The sequence below is a fragment of the Ictalurus punctatus genome, chromosome 22 (assembly GCF_001660625.3).
Source record: "Ictalurus punctatus breed USDA103 chromosome 22, Coco_2.0, whole genome shotgun sequence".
Classification (NCBI taxonomy): domain Eukaryota; kingdom Metazoa; phylum Chordata; class Actinopteri; order Siluriformes; family Ictaluridae; genus Ictalurus; species Ictalurus punctatus.
The window spans coordinates 3,638,041-3,654,413 of NC_030437.2; the positions used below are offsets into that span (position 1 = coordinate 3,638,041).

A 16,373-nucleotide genomic window follows, 5' to 3' on the forward strand; every position below is an offset into this window, starting at 1 on the left:
ATGCACTCATTATACAGAATAGCAGGGCAGCATTCAATCCATAGAAACACATGCAGTCAAATGAAGTATGAATAGTGTACGTGAGGGTGTAGTGTGTTAATCTGCAGAACCATCTTTTGGGGGTGGGGGTGGGGGGTTCAGCTGGGAGGGGGGTTACACACCGCTGTAGGGAACCGGGGTGGGTGAACAGGAAGTGGGCGGGCCGAAACTTAAACGCCTTCCTCTGCACTGCGCAGTGTGTTGAATCAGGGTATTTCACTCCCTATGTAGGGAGCGAGGAGACATTCAGGACGCAGCCGCCGTTTATCACCCGACCGCTGGGATGAAGGAGAGACGGGGGCATCCTTGGGTCTGTTCTCATATTTAAATAAAAGAATAACGCGATTGGAACTTCGCTTCACTCTGTGAGTGTGTGTGTGTGTGTGTGTGTGTGTGTGCGTGCGTGCGTGTGCGCACGCGCGCGCGTGTGTTTTGTTTGTTTGGATTGTTGATCAAGAAGAGCAGCTGAGTCAAGATGATGGAGGAGATCGACCGATTCCAAGTGCCGACCGAGGCAGAGATGCAGGCCTTGGTGAGTGAAACATCAGTACCACAAATGATAACAGAGGAAATATTACTCCTGTGATGTGTCCAGATTGTAACCGTGTAGGGATCACATCGGATTGTTATCCGATTATTCTCCGATCGCAGCTGTCGAGGTTTGGAAATGAATCGCATGAAGGCGTAGATGTCAATGATTACTCTGATGATCGTTCATTCACATTAATGATTCATTTTTTAAAAATTATGTATATATATATATATATATATATATATATATATATATATATATATATATATATATATATATAATGTGTGTGTGTCTGATCTAAATGACGTGTTGATAAATCAGATCTCGGATCAGGAGATCTGTGGCACTGGATGTGCTGATGCAGTGATGCGACAGCCATAAAATATGATGCTTCCGTCTCCTCAAAGCTTCAGCATCCAGCTTCTCATTCAGGCCAGACTGGGAGTGTATCACCACTGTCTGCAACCCACACACACACACACACACACACACACACACACACACACAAACACACAAGGCCTGCAGTGTAGCCATACTGCTCCATCATGTGGCTCTTCAGGGTGGGATGATTGTCTTCAATCTTCCTGACTTCATCTTGTCACTTTACTGCTGTGTTCTCTCCGCTGGATCCTTCTAGCTTCTTCTAGCTGATTTAAAACACAGGCCCGGTGCTTACCAGCAGAAACCCAAAGTAAAACCGTTCAGGCCATAAGTAAGCCTCAAGAGTTGAGACTCAAGGCAACGTCAGGACTCTTCTGTGTCCTGGAATAAATGTACTCATACCCCAGCTCTTTAAATCTCTCTGGAGGACAGCGTCTGCCGGAGATACTATTAATATTAATATTAATGTGTCGGGTAAACTCGAACAGTGCTCGAATTAGCATGTCTGTTCTTGCAAATTCAAATCAAATGTGTTGATTTGTGGGAAGTTGGAAGCGCCGTGGTTAAGGCTGTGAGCTAGTAATCGCAAGGCCATTGACCCTCAACTGCTTGGTCGGTATCATCTGTATCCTGCCTCAGTGGCATCTCAAGTTGGATCAGATCATCTGCCAAATGAGGAAATATACACGCGATATGGCCAAACGTATGTGGACCTCTGAACACCCCAATCCAAAACCACGGGCATTAAAATGGAGTTGGTTGTCCATTTGCTTCACTTCTTTTCTGAGAAGGCTGTCCAATGGAGTTTGGAGTGTAGCTGTGGGGAAGTGGGGAAGAGGTTGGGGGAAGTGGTGTGAGGTGAGGAGGTCTGGGGTGCAGTCAGCATTCCAGTTCTTCTCAAAGGTGCTTAGTGGGGTTGAGGTCAGGGCTCCGTGCAGGACATGTGAGTTCTTCTACTCCGACCTTGGCAAACCGTGTCTTCATGGAGCTTGCTTGGTGCACAAGGTTATTGTCATACTGGAACATGTTTTGCGCCTCTTAGTTCCAGTAAAGGGAAATCGTAATGGTACAGACATTCTATACAGTTGTGTTGGTTTGTGCTAACAGTTTGGGTGAAGGTCCGCATACTTTATGACGGTTATAGTCAGGTCACATTCTTTAGGACATATAGTGTACCTGTGTTTCAAAAACACTTTTCTATAGTTACATCAAAATTTCTGGACATCACTATTTTCAGGCTGTAATATCACTGCAGTTAAAAGCTGATTACTTGAGGATGTACAGTACCAGTTCTTAAAAATGTGGAGCAGCCACAGGGGAGACACAGCTGAGCAGAAATCGCTGATTCTGAAACTGAAAGCGCGCAGCATGGAAGCTAGTGTCCATTAACGGAGCTGTCATTATAGCTCAGTGAGCAGCTTTCCTTGGATGGAGAATGTTATGTCTACAGCAGCTTCTGGAAAGTTTCCCCAGAACCTCATGACTTGGGAATTGAACATGGCGGTTTATGTCTTAGTCGCCTCTGAAAAGGAGTCTGTGTGGACCACTGTCAGGTCGCGTAAGTCGCTTCAAACTAGCAAGCCACGGCTCTGAATGCACATAATCCTGGGACACGGCAGACTTCACTACGCAATCACAGTGCAAGGAATTTATTTATATTTAATGTCGCTTTAAGGAACAGCAAAAATAACCGTAGGTCGAGTTCCTTCAAAAGAGAGCGTGGGAGTGGGATTAACGAAAACCGCTTTCTGCTTTCCGTCTGCCTCGCTGTGTTTATTTCCCACCACCCTGACTAGTGGAAATCTAGTGAATGTATTAGACTAGATTATTCTTCTTGTGCCGTTTCTCAGCTCAACAAATAAAAAAAATGGTAATGGATTTCCAAAGTAATTTTTATTAATATCCATTTTATAGTGTTCCCATTAATGTTTGTGCTGACGAAACCTTTGATTTATGAACTTTAAGAACAAAAATGAAGAGTGCTTTGAATTATTTCAGCAGCAATGAACAAAATGCTGAGCATTATTATCTGAAAGAGACTAATTGTTGGTTGTTGCCTTTCATTTTCACTTTTTTTTTTTTTTTGGTATCTTTGTAGTCAACTGGTTTTGTTTTTCTTGGCTAAAAGCATGTAGGATTTGTATTAGAGGCCTCCGTAAAATATTTTCATGGAGGGAAAGTTCAGTGTTCCAGTCTATTGGCTCTTTTAATATGTATTTATTTATGGCTCTAATTACCAAGAAACATAAAACTGGAGGTCAAAAACAAATAGGCTTTGAGGGCTCTTCCCATATAAATCACCTGTCTGATTAACTAACCATGGATTTATGAGTTGAGAAATAAGGCTGATCTGAGGACGTGACCTTCAGGATGTTTTAAAAGAGATGTGAAAACACTCATTATTGAAATGACCATCAATTAATCAGATACACTTACTGACCAGCAGTCTCTGATGAAATCGCCATAGTGTTATTTAAATTCAGTAAACTTGTTTTTTTTTTTTTGGTGCATTTACATCCATGTATGTACACGTACATTGATATTTTCAAGTTCCTATATGGTGTAATAGCGGTCTTTGGTCATCATCCCCACTATATAGAAAGAACCCCTCACAAGTACTTCTATGGCGTACACTACATATAAATGGATTAATGATTAATGACTAACACAAATTCATTATTGTTAGTGTTAATGTAACTAGCACCCCCAAAACCCCCCCTCCCCCAACCCCCCCCCCCCCCCCCCCCACACACACACACACATGTTAAGAATACATTTTATTGGAACAGATCTTGGTGATGGATGCACACATTTAAAACTATTTAAAAAGGTTTTGTATGATTGTTGGAGTAATCATTCATTCCCCTGCCCCATCACTTCAGGATCCAGCGTCCTCTACTGCCTCTGAGGGAGACTCGGACACGAGAGAGAGTGAGCCGGCCACCCTCAACTACAAACCCTCACCACTGCAGAGGAAAATAGGTACGCACATTTAAAGAGCCAATGCAAACCCAAGACATACAATTCAGTCTCAGTCAGTTGTAAATTGTGTGACTTTTAGCATGTTATACCGCAGCAGATTTATGAAAGGAGTCTTCATGGTCAGCACTTTGTAAGAGTCAATATGCTTTGTGACATGGGAGAGATTTCAGGATAGATGGCGCTGTGGTTTCTAAATATGCATTGATCAGGCATAGCCTGCTTAATATCGTGTAGGTCCCCCTTGTGCCACCAGAACAGCTCTGACCCGTCGAGGCGTGGACTCTGAAGGCGTGCTGTGGTATCTGGCACCAAGACGTTAGCAGGAGATCCTTTAAGTCTTGTAAGTTGCGAGGTGGGACCTCCGTGGATTGGACTTGGTTGTCCAACACGTCGCACAGACGTTCGATCGGATTGAGATCTGGGGAATTTGGAGGCCGAGTCAACATCTTGAACTCTTTGTCATGTTCCTCAAACCGTTCCTGAGCAATTTTTGCAGCATTATCCTGCTGAAAGAGGCCACTGCCATTAGGGAATAGGTGTTGCCATGAAGGGGTGTACTTGATCTGCAACAATGCTTAGGTAGGTGGTACGTGTCAAAGTAACATCCACATGAATGCCAGGACTACGGCTACACAGCCCAGTATGCAGCAAGCTCCTTACAGTTGAACCTGTCAAGAGTTGGGATATATTAGGCAGCAGGTGAACAGTCAGTTTTCAAAGTTGACATGTTGGAAGCAGGAAAAATGGGCAAGCATAAGGTTCGGAGCGACTTTGACCAGGTCCAAATTGTGACGACCCAGAGCATCTCCAAAACAGCAGGTCTTGTGGAGTGTTCCCGGTATGCAGTGGTTAGTACGTACCAAAAGTGGTCCAAGGAAGGGCAACCGGTGAACTGGCGACAGGATTATGGGTGCCCAAGGATTACTGATGTGCATTGGGAGCGAAATCTAGCCCCGTCTGGTCCGATCTCACAGAAGAGCAAGGTGAAAGGTGTCAGAACACACAGTGCATTGCAGCTTGCTGCATACAGGGCTGTGTAGCCGTAGTCCTGGTATTCATGCGGATGTTACTTTGACACGTACCACCTACCTAAACATTGTTTCAGATCAAGTACACCTCTTGGCAATGGTATTCCTTAATGGTAGTGGCCTCTTTCAGCAGGATAATGCTGCAAAAATTGTTCAGGAATGGTTTGAGGAACATGACAAAGGGTTCAAGGTGTTGACTCGGCCTCCAAATTCCCCAGATCTCAATCCGATCGAGCGTCTGTGCGATGTGCTGGACAACCAAGTCCGATCCATTGAGGCCCCACCTCACATCTTAGGACTTAAAGGATCTATCTATCTATCTATCTATCTATCTATCTATCTATCTATCTATATATATATTGGGACTATATTCGCAGTGTGATTATATATATGTATGTGTATATATATATATATATATATATATATATATATATATATATATATATATACAGGAGAAAACGATATTTGTACATATTTCTTGTTTTGAAAAGTTAAGTAAAGTAAAGGTCAGGACTGAGGCCCATGAATCCATTTTAACAAATGTTCTAGCAGCTTCCCAAACCAAAGAGCTTACTATTGCTAATGAAGTGGAACTGGCATCCTCACAAGCCATTTAACATGTAAATAGGCCAGATTCTGTTTCAACAAGCCTGTTTTAAATAGCGATTAGCTGAATTGGTGGAAGGATTGACAGAACCATGTGGGTTGTTTTTTTTTGGGGTAGAAAAACAGCGAGAGCTGGCCAGGAAGGGTTCTCTGAAGAACGGCACAGCAGGGAGTCCTGTCAACCAGCAGCCCAAGAAGAACAACGTCATGGCCAGAACACGGTGAGAGGCAGAATTTATTTACCTGTGATCTCTCGATGTAGAGGTGAACCGTCATGACATTGACGGCATCGCAGTCTGTTACGTAATGGTGCAGTAGAATTAATAGCATGAACTCACTCAGTGAAGTAGGAAGTAGCTGCAGGACAGCTTTAGGGAAAACAGATTCCTGGATACAGACCAAAGGTCAAAATCGTGTCAATACAGGCCAGGATAGAGTTCAGGAAACAATGCAAACCATCAGCGGTTGATATGAAGGATAACAGGTTATTACAGGACAGGCTAAAACCAAGAAGTCTTCTAAGCAGGCAAAAGTCGATACACCGGTCCAATTACGATGGAATAAATACGCATCCAATTGTCAGGTAGACACCAACACAAACAGAATGGAGTAAAAATAGATGTCCTTTAAAAGGAAACGGGTGAAAGTGATGATGAGGAGGTGGGAACTGGGTGGTCAGGAGGGTGACGTTGGACGTTTCAGTAGTATAGCTGGCTGATAACTGAAAATTTACTAATACTGCCATTTGTTTATTGTTTGTTTTAATAAAGCTCATTTTGAAACTCGAATGATATTTTCATTCTAGCTACACTTACAATGGTCAGCTCTCTTTTACTGTCGATAAAAAGTCTCTCTCTCTCCATCACTCAATCGCTCTGATTCTGTGATTCAGTCCTGGTTAAACACCATTGTAATTGTTCAAGCACAGCAACCAATGACAACAGAGAAGACTTTAATTCTACAGTAAACACCTGAATATATTTGTATTAAATACGTGTAATATAATTTAAACATCGTCGTCACTGACAACTTTTGCAAACATTGATCGCAAATTTCACATTGTCGAGCTCTGCTAGGGAGTGGAGGGGGGTGTGGCCAAACATGAAACAACAAATAAACCCAATATCTTTATTTCCATTTAAAATAAAGTTCCAATAAAAATGTGACGTCTTCGCAATAGTTAACGCTTAGTTGGTGGGTCAAGTTTGTTTGTTTGTTACCCTGAACCAGCTTTAAAACAACTTTCTGTTCCTGGTTTCGGAAATGATCCAGATGTTACACTTGCTAACTGTCTCTCTCTCTCCAGGTTGGTGGTTCCCAACAAAGGCTACTCTTCCTTAGACCAAAGCCCAGATGAGAAACCGTTAGTTGCTTTAGACACAGACAGGTACGTCACTCGCATATTAACCCTCACAGCCACCTGCCAAGAGTCCCTAGTCATTTTAGTTGACTCTCTGTCTCTCTGCATTCCCCGGTCCCCCCCACCAGTGATGACGACTTTGACGTGTCCAGATACTCCTCATCGGGATACTCCTCGGCTGAGGTGAGATCTCTAAGTGCCTAGGATGCATGTACATTTCTAGGATTAATCATTAATCTCACAGGACACCCCAGAACACACCATGGGAGGACACTCCCAAAACACACCGCGAAACCTCCAAAGAATGTTGAACTGTGTCATGTCTTCTCATTTATAGTTACATTTCATGTACTTGAACGTCTGCGAAACAAGTTAAGAAGAATGAGAAAGTAAGTAATAGCATTTAGCAGTGTCCGCTTTCCTTCACAGCAAATAAACCAGGACCTGAACATCCAGCTGCTGAAGGATGGATACAGGCTGGATGAGATCCCCGATGACGAAGATCTGGACCTCATCCCTCCAAAATCGGTCAACCCAACCTGCATGTGTTGCCAAGCCACGTCTTCATCCGCCTGCCAGATCCAGTAAAATTTCTGTCTTTCTTTTCCTCTTCCTCTCTGTTGCTCTCTCTCGCTCTCTCTCTCTCTCCCTCTTCTTGTACCCCTTATAAAGACATTTAATCCACATTATGGCACGAAATGTACAGGTAATGTTATGATTAAAATGGTGTACAGGAAATCCTGAACAAAAACACACATACACATACATAAACTCTCGCACACACACATATACACACACACACCTGCGATCATTATTAATGTTATGACTATTATTACTATTGGTAGCGTCCTCCTATGGTAGGGCGCTCTGTATGCTAATTAGCTCAGAGGAGATTATGTGTAAAACCTCCTAGTGGACGTTGTGTAATGACTGTACAATTGGAGGTTAAAAAAATTGATTTAACTGTGCATAAATCACTTGGTGATGCTAGCGCCAATTTATCAAATGTAGTACCTGCTTCCATGTTGTACCTACTTCTCATTTCGTCGTCTTCGTGTTTTTTTTTTCCTCTCGTTTTTTTGTTAACCTTTCAAATGGCCTGCTGTATTTATATGTGCTTAAGGATGTTGCCGAGACACCGTTGATTTACATTTCTTGTGCTAGTTGTTCCTTCGCGGCACTAAACGCAGCACTGTGTAGCATGTACGGAAAACGTTGCACTTTGTTTTTTGTCTACGGTTTTCTTTACACTTATTCGGAGAACCACCCCAAATGATCGTTCAATGATTTGGAGACGAATTTATCGATATTTAAACAAACAAACAAACAAAAAATATAACTCATATCTAACTGGCTTATATATATATATATATATATATATATATATATATATATATATATATATATATATATATATATATATATATATCCTATATTATATAAAAAAAGGCCACTTCGTTAGCATCATTTGGTCAACCTTTATTTGATGTTAACGTAGACACATAATATCAGTGTGCTTTAAAATGCTACCTAAAGTGTGTACAAACACTTTGGTGTGAATGACTGTTTCTCATTTTCAGTTTAAGTACAGTGTTCTGGCTTTTTGACTAAAGTGGCGTCACACAGGAAGTAAACTTTCATGACTATGGTAATAAAAATGGCTATTTACTTGTGTTTTCTGGATCATGTACAATGCGATACTGCTTTGAACGCATCCATGTCGACTTTTATATCTCCGACACCATTTTTAAGGAAATTTTGGCGAAATTTGTTTGATGATCTTTTTGGCACCAGGGACTGAGTCAACATGGCTTCCTTTCTGAAACAGTGACAAAATGGTGGACAAAACTGTTTACGCGAACGTAATATATACACGGGATCAATATGTCACATAATATTTCAAAAATATAACTTCTGATTGGTGTCATGTCACCGACTACTCTAATTATTCCTAACTATAATTGTAAAAGGTTTACTTTACGCTTCTTGGAAACGGACAAAATAGTGGAGAAATCTTTTTATACATCTAAACACGATCATTGAGGTACGTGATACTTCAAAAATACACCGTTCGATTGGTTTCAGCTGGGTTTTATGTCACCGACCCATGTATAGTCCTGCACATAGTTTATAAACCCTGAAAACAGTGACAAAATGGTGGAAGGTGTTTACAAATGTAAGAACCAATAAAATACATGCCAGATGCCAGCATTGGTATAAGATGCTCAATTTATGTCTTAATGTAGCATGAGGGTTGTTTGCTAACCGTGAAGACACACTGTCAGCACACCTGCATATTATCCTACATGGTGAGGTGTGGAGATGAAATAAATCACCACCAACAGGGGGCGGTGTTTTACAACACTAATTGATTTAAATCACACTCACAAAACCAATGAAACAATGTGCAGACTTCTTGCCATTTAGCCTATGAGCTGCATATAGTTTGCACATGTTGTGCTAACATTCGGGGATAATAATGAACAAATATAACATTTGGTTTCTCAGCTTTGGTTTTATGTCACTAATAATGGCACACATACATGACAGCTAAAGAAACTTAAAAGCATTAATATTTGATTTCATTAGATCTTATACTGTTGTTGACGTCTCAGTTCTGATTGGTCAGAAGCGCTGACGGTGCGTTTATTTAACAGAGATTTATGGAAGGAGTCTCCGGTGTCACTGCTTTGTAACACTCAGTAGGTTTTCCGCCACAGGAAAGTCTTAGCTTTGTGGTTGCTTGGTAACGTGACATGCTGCATTTTGTTTTTTCAGAGAGGGAAAAAAGAAAGGCTGGTGAGGTAATGACTGTTTATAGCTGCTATAATGTAAGTAAGAACAGGAACAAATATTATTTATTTATTTTTTTTGTGTGGACCTTCCGCAACACTACATGTAACTATAAACGGATAAAAAATACAAATGTGTCATTCTTTAATAAATAAATTATGGTTAGCATTGGCATATAGCTGTTGTATATGAGTAATAAAACACGATGTAATTAGAAAATAATCAACTTGGGTGGTAAAAGTACCTTTTTGCGTCGGGTCATGTCACACCATGCCGGTGCTGATTATTTTCCCATAACAGCACACCCTCGAATGTTTTATTTCTTACTTAACTGACAGTCCTAATGGTTTAACATTCACATGATACACTTGCTTGTTGAGTTTGCTATTTGAGTTAATTATTAACTGGGCACTTACATTTTTTAAAATATTATTTCTGACTTCAGTCATGTGACTGTACTGATTTAATGTTATTTCCCATTGCTGCGGATGAAATCAATTAAATGTCAAGCAGAAATAATTAGGCTGCATCCACTTTGGCCAAAATAATGTCTTAAGCGGGAAAACAATGCTTCATGCAGTCATTCTATCACAATTAGGAATTGTAACCTAAGCAAAAGTACAATCATAAGGTATGATGTTTGGAAATTTGACTTTGGAATATTACTCTGCTTTCAATGATGAAGCAAAATCATCTTGGGATAAGCGTCAAACTATGAAAACTGGTCTACACAGCTCTTTCCTCTGGTCGTGTTTTAATGTTTTATCTTTTACACATTTTCAGCTGGAAAAGAAAAGAAAAAAAAAAAAAAGTACACGCAATTCTGAATGAAGGCATGAACTGAAAACAGGTGGACGTCACGTCCTGTTGAAAATAATAATACAGCGAGGTTCAAACTGAAACATGTTTTCATATTACTGTCATATGTACAGATGTGTGCAAGAACAAAAGAATTGAATACAAAGCATCTGTCAGTGGTTAGTTCAGTCCGTTCTACATTCATTACAAGGATGAAGTTGACATGGTGTCAGAGAAGAGGCGGTGTATCGTTACATTCAATCGTTACAGGTCAAAAACAGAAACCTGGAAATTCAGACATACAAAAAATACGTCCGTATTGTTAAAAAGTGCACGTGAATCGAGAGCCTACAGTACAGAAGAGCGGTACTGTACTGATGCAACCGTTTCTCATGTGATTGACAGCTGAATTAGTTTACTCACACTATCTGAACACACTGTTAGTCCTTAACGTTGTTGTCATTCACTCGGTGGCTGCTCGTATATATATCCAAGACTAAGTCACAGCATTGAATATTTCAAGTAAATCGTGTAAATTAAGTTGTTTTGCCTTTGCGCAACGTGAATCTGTTACTGAAATCCAAAAAAAAAAACCTTACACACTTTTCCTTACCACTCAATAAACCAAATTACGAAGTTAGTACATGTGATCGAGTAACTGTGAAAGTCCAGGACTAGCGATCATACTGTCCTTACGCTTCTACACTATTTTAAACAAGCCCTTGTCTACTTCCAAAATTTTCAAGTACTGACATATGGAAAAAGTGCGCTTGCTTTTGGGGATTTCTCCAGTCTCTTTTCTTTGTACTTTGTCCACTGTTCGCAGAATCATATCGACTTGCCAGCTAGCTTGTCTCCAAGATATGCTGTTATCTAGTTAGGTTATAATCTAGACAGCAGAACAACATGAAGGCATGTCAGTTCTTGGTAAACGCATTTCCTTTCAGATTCGGTTTCCTTTCAACACGCTCCAACGTGTGTTTAAAGTAACGGCCAAACTGCCTAGCTAGCCAACTGGCTACCGGAAACAGCTAGCATGCTAATCAGCTAGAAGCAGTTTAAGCTGGAGTACTCCTTCCTATAAGAATCCTATCAAGGTATCATGTTAAATGTCGTATATTATTTTCTAATTATGAAGCATTGTAGTGCTTATAATTAACAGTTGCATCCACCATCCATTTTCGTGCTACTTTCTCTGGAAATTCTGCTACTGCGAGTTAATATAGTCATGCATACTTTGATCCCCAAAAGACTCACTGGAAAAACATTCGGGCTGATAAAGTAGCAAAACTTAAAATTGGACATGGGGAGTCATCAAACACAAGCCACCAAGGGTACTTTAAAGACTAAATTACAGTCCAATATATTATGTATTAGTAAAACAAGATAGAAATGGAAAAATAATAATAATAATAATAAAGATCCCACAAATTCCCTTGTAGAGGCAACGTGCTCATCAATGAAAAAAGATCGAGGAATTCAAATGGGAAATTAACACATAAATACGCATTATTTTACAGCCGTAACATCTGAAAATCATACGAATGAACAACGCATGAGCTGAACGTACCTGCCGACGACCAGGACGTCTGTAATAAAATGGCACAATTATTGGACCTACAGTACGTAATCCGCTACGCAATTCGTTTTTCTAATTACATGACACTGAATCCCAGCTAATGCGGTACAGTTTCGTGACTTTTTCCACATGAAGTAGTCTTCAGCCTCAGCTTTTGCATTAGCTATCTTATACTATTCACAAAGACTCTTCATGATGTTTGTTTAGTAATGTACTCTCTTAATGGGTTATAGATCTGACTATACATGGTAAATCTCTATTTAAGAAAATAAATAACTACACAATTTCCCCTAAACACAAATGTATTCAATCAGCCAAGAAGTTTGGTTTGGAGTCAGGCAAAAAAAAGAAAAAAGAAAAAATTTTGTGCCACACCTGTAAAGCTGATATAGCAATAGAAGTGTGTCTCATACTTACTTTAAACAACAATGTATCTTTAAAGTTTAGGAGGCAAAGTCAAGAAGAACCACACACACACACAAACACACACATAAACACAAAAAAAACCCAATACAAATGTGATTCTGGATTTCCAAAATGGCCGCCTCCATGACGGTACAATGTTCAGCTACGCTGTGAAGTTTTCAGCCAGCAAAAAAAAAAAAACTGGATGTGGTTCAAGGAAGACTTCAAATACCGAATATGTATTAGCTGATTAGTTACAAGTGGTCTAAGGAGGGAAATTGTGCACTTTTTTTTTTGCCAGACAATTCCAGTGAGATCCGTATTTTCCTTAAACATCATGTAAACCCTACTGTACCTGATTCACTGCATTTGATGTGGGATTAGTCACGTGCTGCTAATCAGTCCGTTCTGTAATATACGGTGATACTCAACGTGGGTTCGTTCTTGAATTTACAAGAATTGGTCCGATGTGGGTTCTATGTGATTTACACGACTAGATTTTATACATCAAGAACGCGCCTGCAGTTCAGCCATTGCGCTTGCCAACCAACCCTCGGACGGTAAGTGTACATATTCCTACTTGCGCTGTCAGTTTAGCGGATTGTGTGTGCGAAGGGGTTTATGCTTTTATTCGCATGTCGCATTTGGACAACGTGAAAGCTCTCAGACTAGAGACGGTCACAAAAGAAGGTCCGGCAGTGTACACATCAGAGGTATGTGCAGATCCTATACTTATCGGTAAATTAAGTTGTTTAAAAAAAAAAATTTGTTTTTAAAAAATTGTTCTGAGCATATCACTCAACATCTCCGGAGCCAGAGGAGGACGTGGAGGCTGAGGAGCGGCGCCTCCGGCCATTGGACTTGCAGAGCATGCTGGGATGGAAGCCGTCGTGGCGGCGCGCATGCTTGGTCAGGTGGTCGCTGCGCATGAAGCACTTGCTGCAGAGGGGACAGGCGAAGCGCTTCTCGCCCGTGTGTGTACGAAAGTGGCGCGTCAGCTCATCTGATCGGGAGAAGCGCTTGCTGCAGCTGGGCCATGTGCACTGGAATGGTCTCTCACCTAAAGAAGGAGAGAGAGAGAGATGGAGAGAGAGAGAAAGAGATTCAGCACAATGTGTTCAGAACACGGCTGTCTGGGGATTTCTTTGTTCTGGCCATAGTGATTCACACATCAGTGATGAATGTATCTAGTTTGTAGAGATAAATTTGTTCTGCCATAAACACAGCTGGTCATGGCTAGAGTTTCATTTCAGGAAGGAAACAAAAAGGTCCGAAAGTGAGATTTTAAGGAACAAGTGCACTGGCATCCTCAGGTGGATGGTTTGAAGTCTTTACTTACAGGAACCTACTTATGAAATGAACAGCGTTAAGACACACAAGTGGACAACAGTTGTACTTTTACAATAGGCCTATTTGTACTACCGTATTATTTACAATAGGCTATTGAACGACCCAACTGACTGACTGACTTATTAAATAAACAAATCGCTTTAATAAATGGATGGATAGATAGACTAAAAGTCCCTCATCTGCTGTTCAGGCAAAGGAGATAAATATAATCACTGTTTAATCTCTGGTTTATGAGCACCATATAACCCATAAAGCACAGATTGTTACTGGAAACTCAGTAAAGAAGCCACGTGTACTGGGTGTGTACAACAGGTCATAAAGAGAGAGAGAGAGAGAGAGAGAGTGTATGTAAATGTATGTCAAAGAGGGTGACGTCATCTTTTCAGATTACCATAATGCACTGTTTATATGGTTATCTCATGTAATAATAATAATAATAATAATAATAATAATAATAATCTCTTATTAGTCACACAAAGCTACCAAAACAAATCAAGTGAACACTGAATAATCTGCTCGGTTCAATCACAGACCCTCAGGTCAGAAGTTGTTTTGTCACTATTTAAAAAGATCCCTTGATGCAACCCTGTATTACTTCATCCTGCTGTCCTGCCAAAGCTGATGAAACTGTTGTTGTGCTCTCCGAGTAACATTTTGTCCCGTTACCACCTCACGGTGCGCTCTGCTTGCGGTTACGCCCCCTTCCGCGCGCACGACCACGCTGTTTACGCATGCGGCCCCGCCCCCTCCTCACAGTCACGCCCCTTTTTTCCCTGCCACATGCGCTACCTTTAGAGAAAACCACGAGTCCAAAACGTCAAAGAAGCGAATATATATATATATATATATATATATATATATATATATATATATATATAGGCCTACATATATTTGCTTGCCGTGTCCACACACAAGTATAACCTATTATTTGTTCATTTCATATTTTGAACTGAAATGTGTCTGTACATATGTGTGTGTGTGTGTGTGTGTGTTGGGGAAACAATACTGTATGTGGATTTGATTTTTAGACGTGGGCTATTCCTGGACCTGTAGCATTCCGTATACACTAAAGACACACAGTAGAGCCCACGCTTTCAGCACGTGCGCGCTATATGCCGCGTTGCCAGATTGTGTATGATTGTGTATGATTGTTTTTAATGAGGTCTGGTACCTGGTCCAGATTGAATACACGTCAGCGTGTGAACGCTTGATATACAGTCGGTCAGGAAATCCAGTACGTACCGGTGTGTACACGGCAGTGCGCTTTCAGATGAGAAGACTTTCCGTAGATCTTGCCACATCCCGCGTAGGGACAGCGGTGCTTCTTCTCGGCGCTCTGCCGCCTGCGCCCCGGCCGCTCGCTCCCAGCCGCTCGGCACTTCTCCTTCACGCCGGATTGAGCATTTGCGGCGCTTTCTACCGAGCTCTTAGGACACACTCCGCCGCACTGGTTCAAGTCCAGCAGGATCATCGCCACCATGAGCAGCGTGCGGCTCTCCTGGCTCTCCATCTCCGCCTCCACATCCGCTCCGTCCGTGGAGGGCAGCGCGCGCGTCGCGACGACATCCACATCCGTCATGATCGTCTGGAGGTTTCTTACAAGACCAGACAAGTAAAACGCCGAGGTGTTACAAGGTGTCCGGGAGAAAAAGAGAACCCCCCCCCTCCTTAAAAAACAACAACAACACAATGTTCCTTTTTCTTCTTCGGAGCTCTTGTGCAACAAGCTGCGAGTCCGCTCCAGGGAACGTGATGTTCCCCACGCGTGTCCGTCAATATCTGTGCAGTCTGGAAGTCTTTCCGTGTACGTCAAAAACAAACAAACAACGGGTTTGTCCAATTTCCAGCCGCGTGTCGGACAAATCCCAAAAGTCGTGCCGTTGCCTTGCTGGTCCTCTTCATAACTGCGTCAAAACTTGTGTGAGCGCGCGCGCCGCCGCCGCCGCAGTGTTTTTCGCTGTTCTCTTTCTCAAAAGAAACAATTTCGCGGAATCCCAGGGCGTCATCGCGACACCGCGCTCTGATTGGTCACTTCCCGAACGCTGTCTCACGCGCTACCAGGAATCCCCGAGCAAACGGCGGAAATGTGGCTCGCGCTGTCCAATCGCGTCCTCCCTGGGCGTGGCGAGCGGCCTTGGACTAGCGTGCACCCGGAAACCATAACATAGATGGTGTGTCCTAAACCGCACTCGAGCGTGCTTAAGTAGCATGCTAAAGCAAATACTGCAATACTGTAGCCTATAGGTCGTGTGTTAGTTTTACACTGTGTTCAGGGCCGTGCTGTGCGTTCGCGTTCGGGGAGGCGTCATGAGGGGTAACGACCTCACTGAACTGCCCCTGGCACCGAGTCCGCCTCGTGCATACAGGCCTACGCACTGTCATGAATTCCGTCTGATCTAATGGTCTAATTATGTTGCAGAATTGTACACAAGGTGATACTATACTGTAACAACCACGGTATGGATTAGCTTAAAAAAGAAAGCTACAAAGACAGATGTGAGCTATAACCTAATGGAGGCC

General features: G+C 41.8%; 2 protein-coding genes across 2 annotated transcripts; one reads left to right on the forward strand and one right to left on the reverse strand.

Annotated features, from left to right (window-relative positions):
- Nucleotides 1–200: 200 nt before the first annotated feature.
- On the forward strand, nucleotides 201–8,305 carry fam219ab (family with sequence similarity 219 member Ab). Its single transcript, XM_017451295.3, has 6 exons — nucleotides 201–571; nucleotides 3,835–3,934; nucleotides 5,687–5,789; nucleotides 6,875–6,955; nucleotides 7,057–7,111; nucleotides 7,358–8,305. Exons 1-6 carry the CDS (start codon nucleotides 515–517, stop codon nucleotides 7,514–7,516), a joined length of 555 nt encoding a protein of 184 aa, XP_017306784.1. The 5' UTR covers nucleotides 201–514; the 3' UTR covers nucleotides 7,517–8,305.
- A 2,151-nt stretch (nucleotides 8,306–10,456) lies between these two features.
- Nucleotides 10,457–15,847, reverse strand: klf9 (Kruppel-like factor 9). Its single transcript, XM_017452309.3, has 2 exons — nucleotides 15,096–15,847; nucleotides 10,457–13,563 (listed from the first exon to the last, which is right to left on the reverse strand). The coding sequence occupies exons 1-2, from the start codon at nucleotides 15,430–15,432 to the stop codon at nucleotides 13,298–13,300; spliced, it is 603 nt and encodes a 200-aa protein (XP_017307798.1). The 5' UTR covers nucleotides 15,433–15,847; the 3' UTR covers nucleotides 10,457–13,297.
- Between the last annotated feature and the right edge of the window lie 526 nt (nucleotides 15,848–16,373).

What these genes read in the sequence shown, in the direction of transcription:
- fam219ab (XM_017451295.3), top strand. Translation starts at nt 515, where the DNA reads ATGATGGAGGAGATCGACCGATTCCAAGTGCCGACCGAGGCAGAGATG. An exon ending in AACGTCATGGCCAGAACACG is followed by an intron (nt 5,790 to 6,874) that starts GTGAGAGGCAGA and finishes CTCTCTCTCCAG; the next exon opens with GTTGGTGGTTCCCAACAAAG. An exon ending in CGGGATACTCCTCGGCTGAG is followed by an intron (nt 7,112 to 7,357) that starts GTGAGATCTCTA and finishes TTTCCTTCACAG; the next exon opens with CAAATAAACCAGGACCTGAA.
- klf9 (XM_017452309.3), bottom strand. Translation starts at nt 15,432, where the DNA reads ATGACGGATGTGGATGTCGTCGCGACGCGCGCGCTGCCCTCCACGGAC. An exon ending in GCACTGCCGTGTACACACCG is followed by an intron (nt 13,564 to 15,095) that starts GTACGTACTGGA and finishes CTCCTTCTTTAG; the next exon opens with GTGAGAGACCATTCCAGTGC.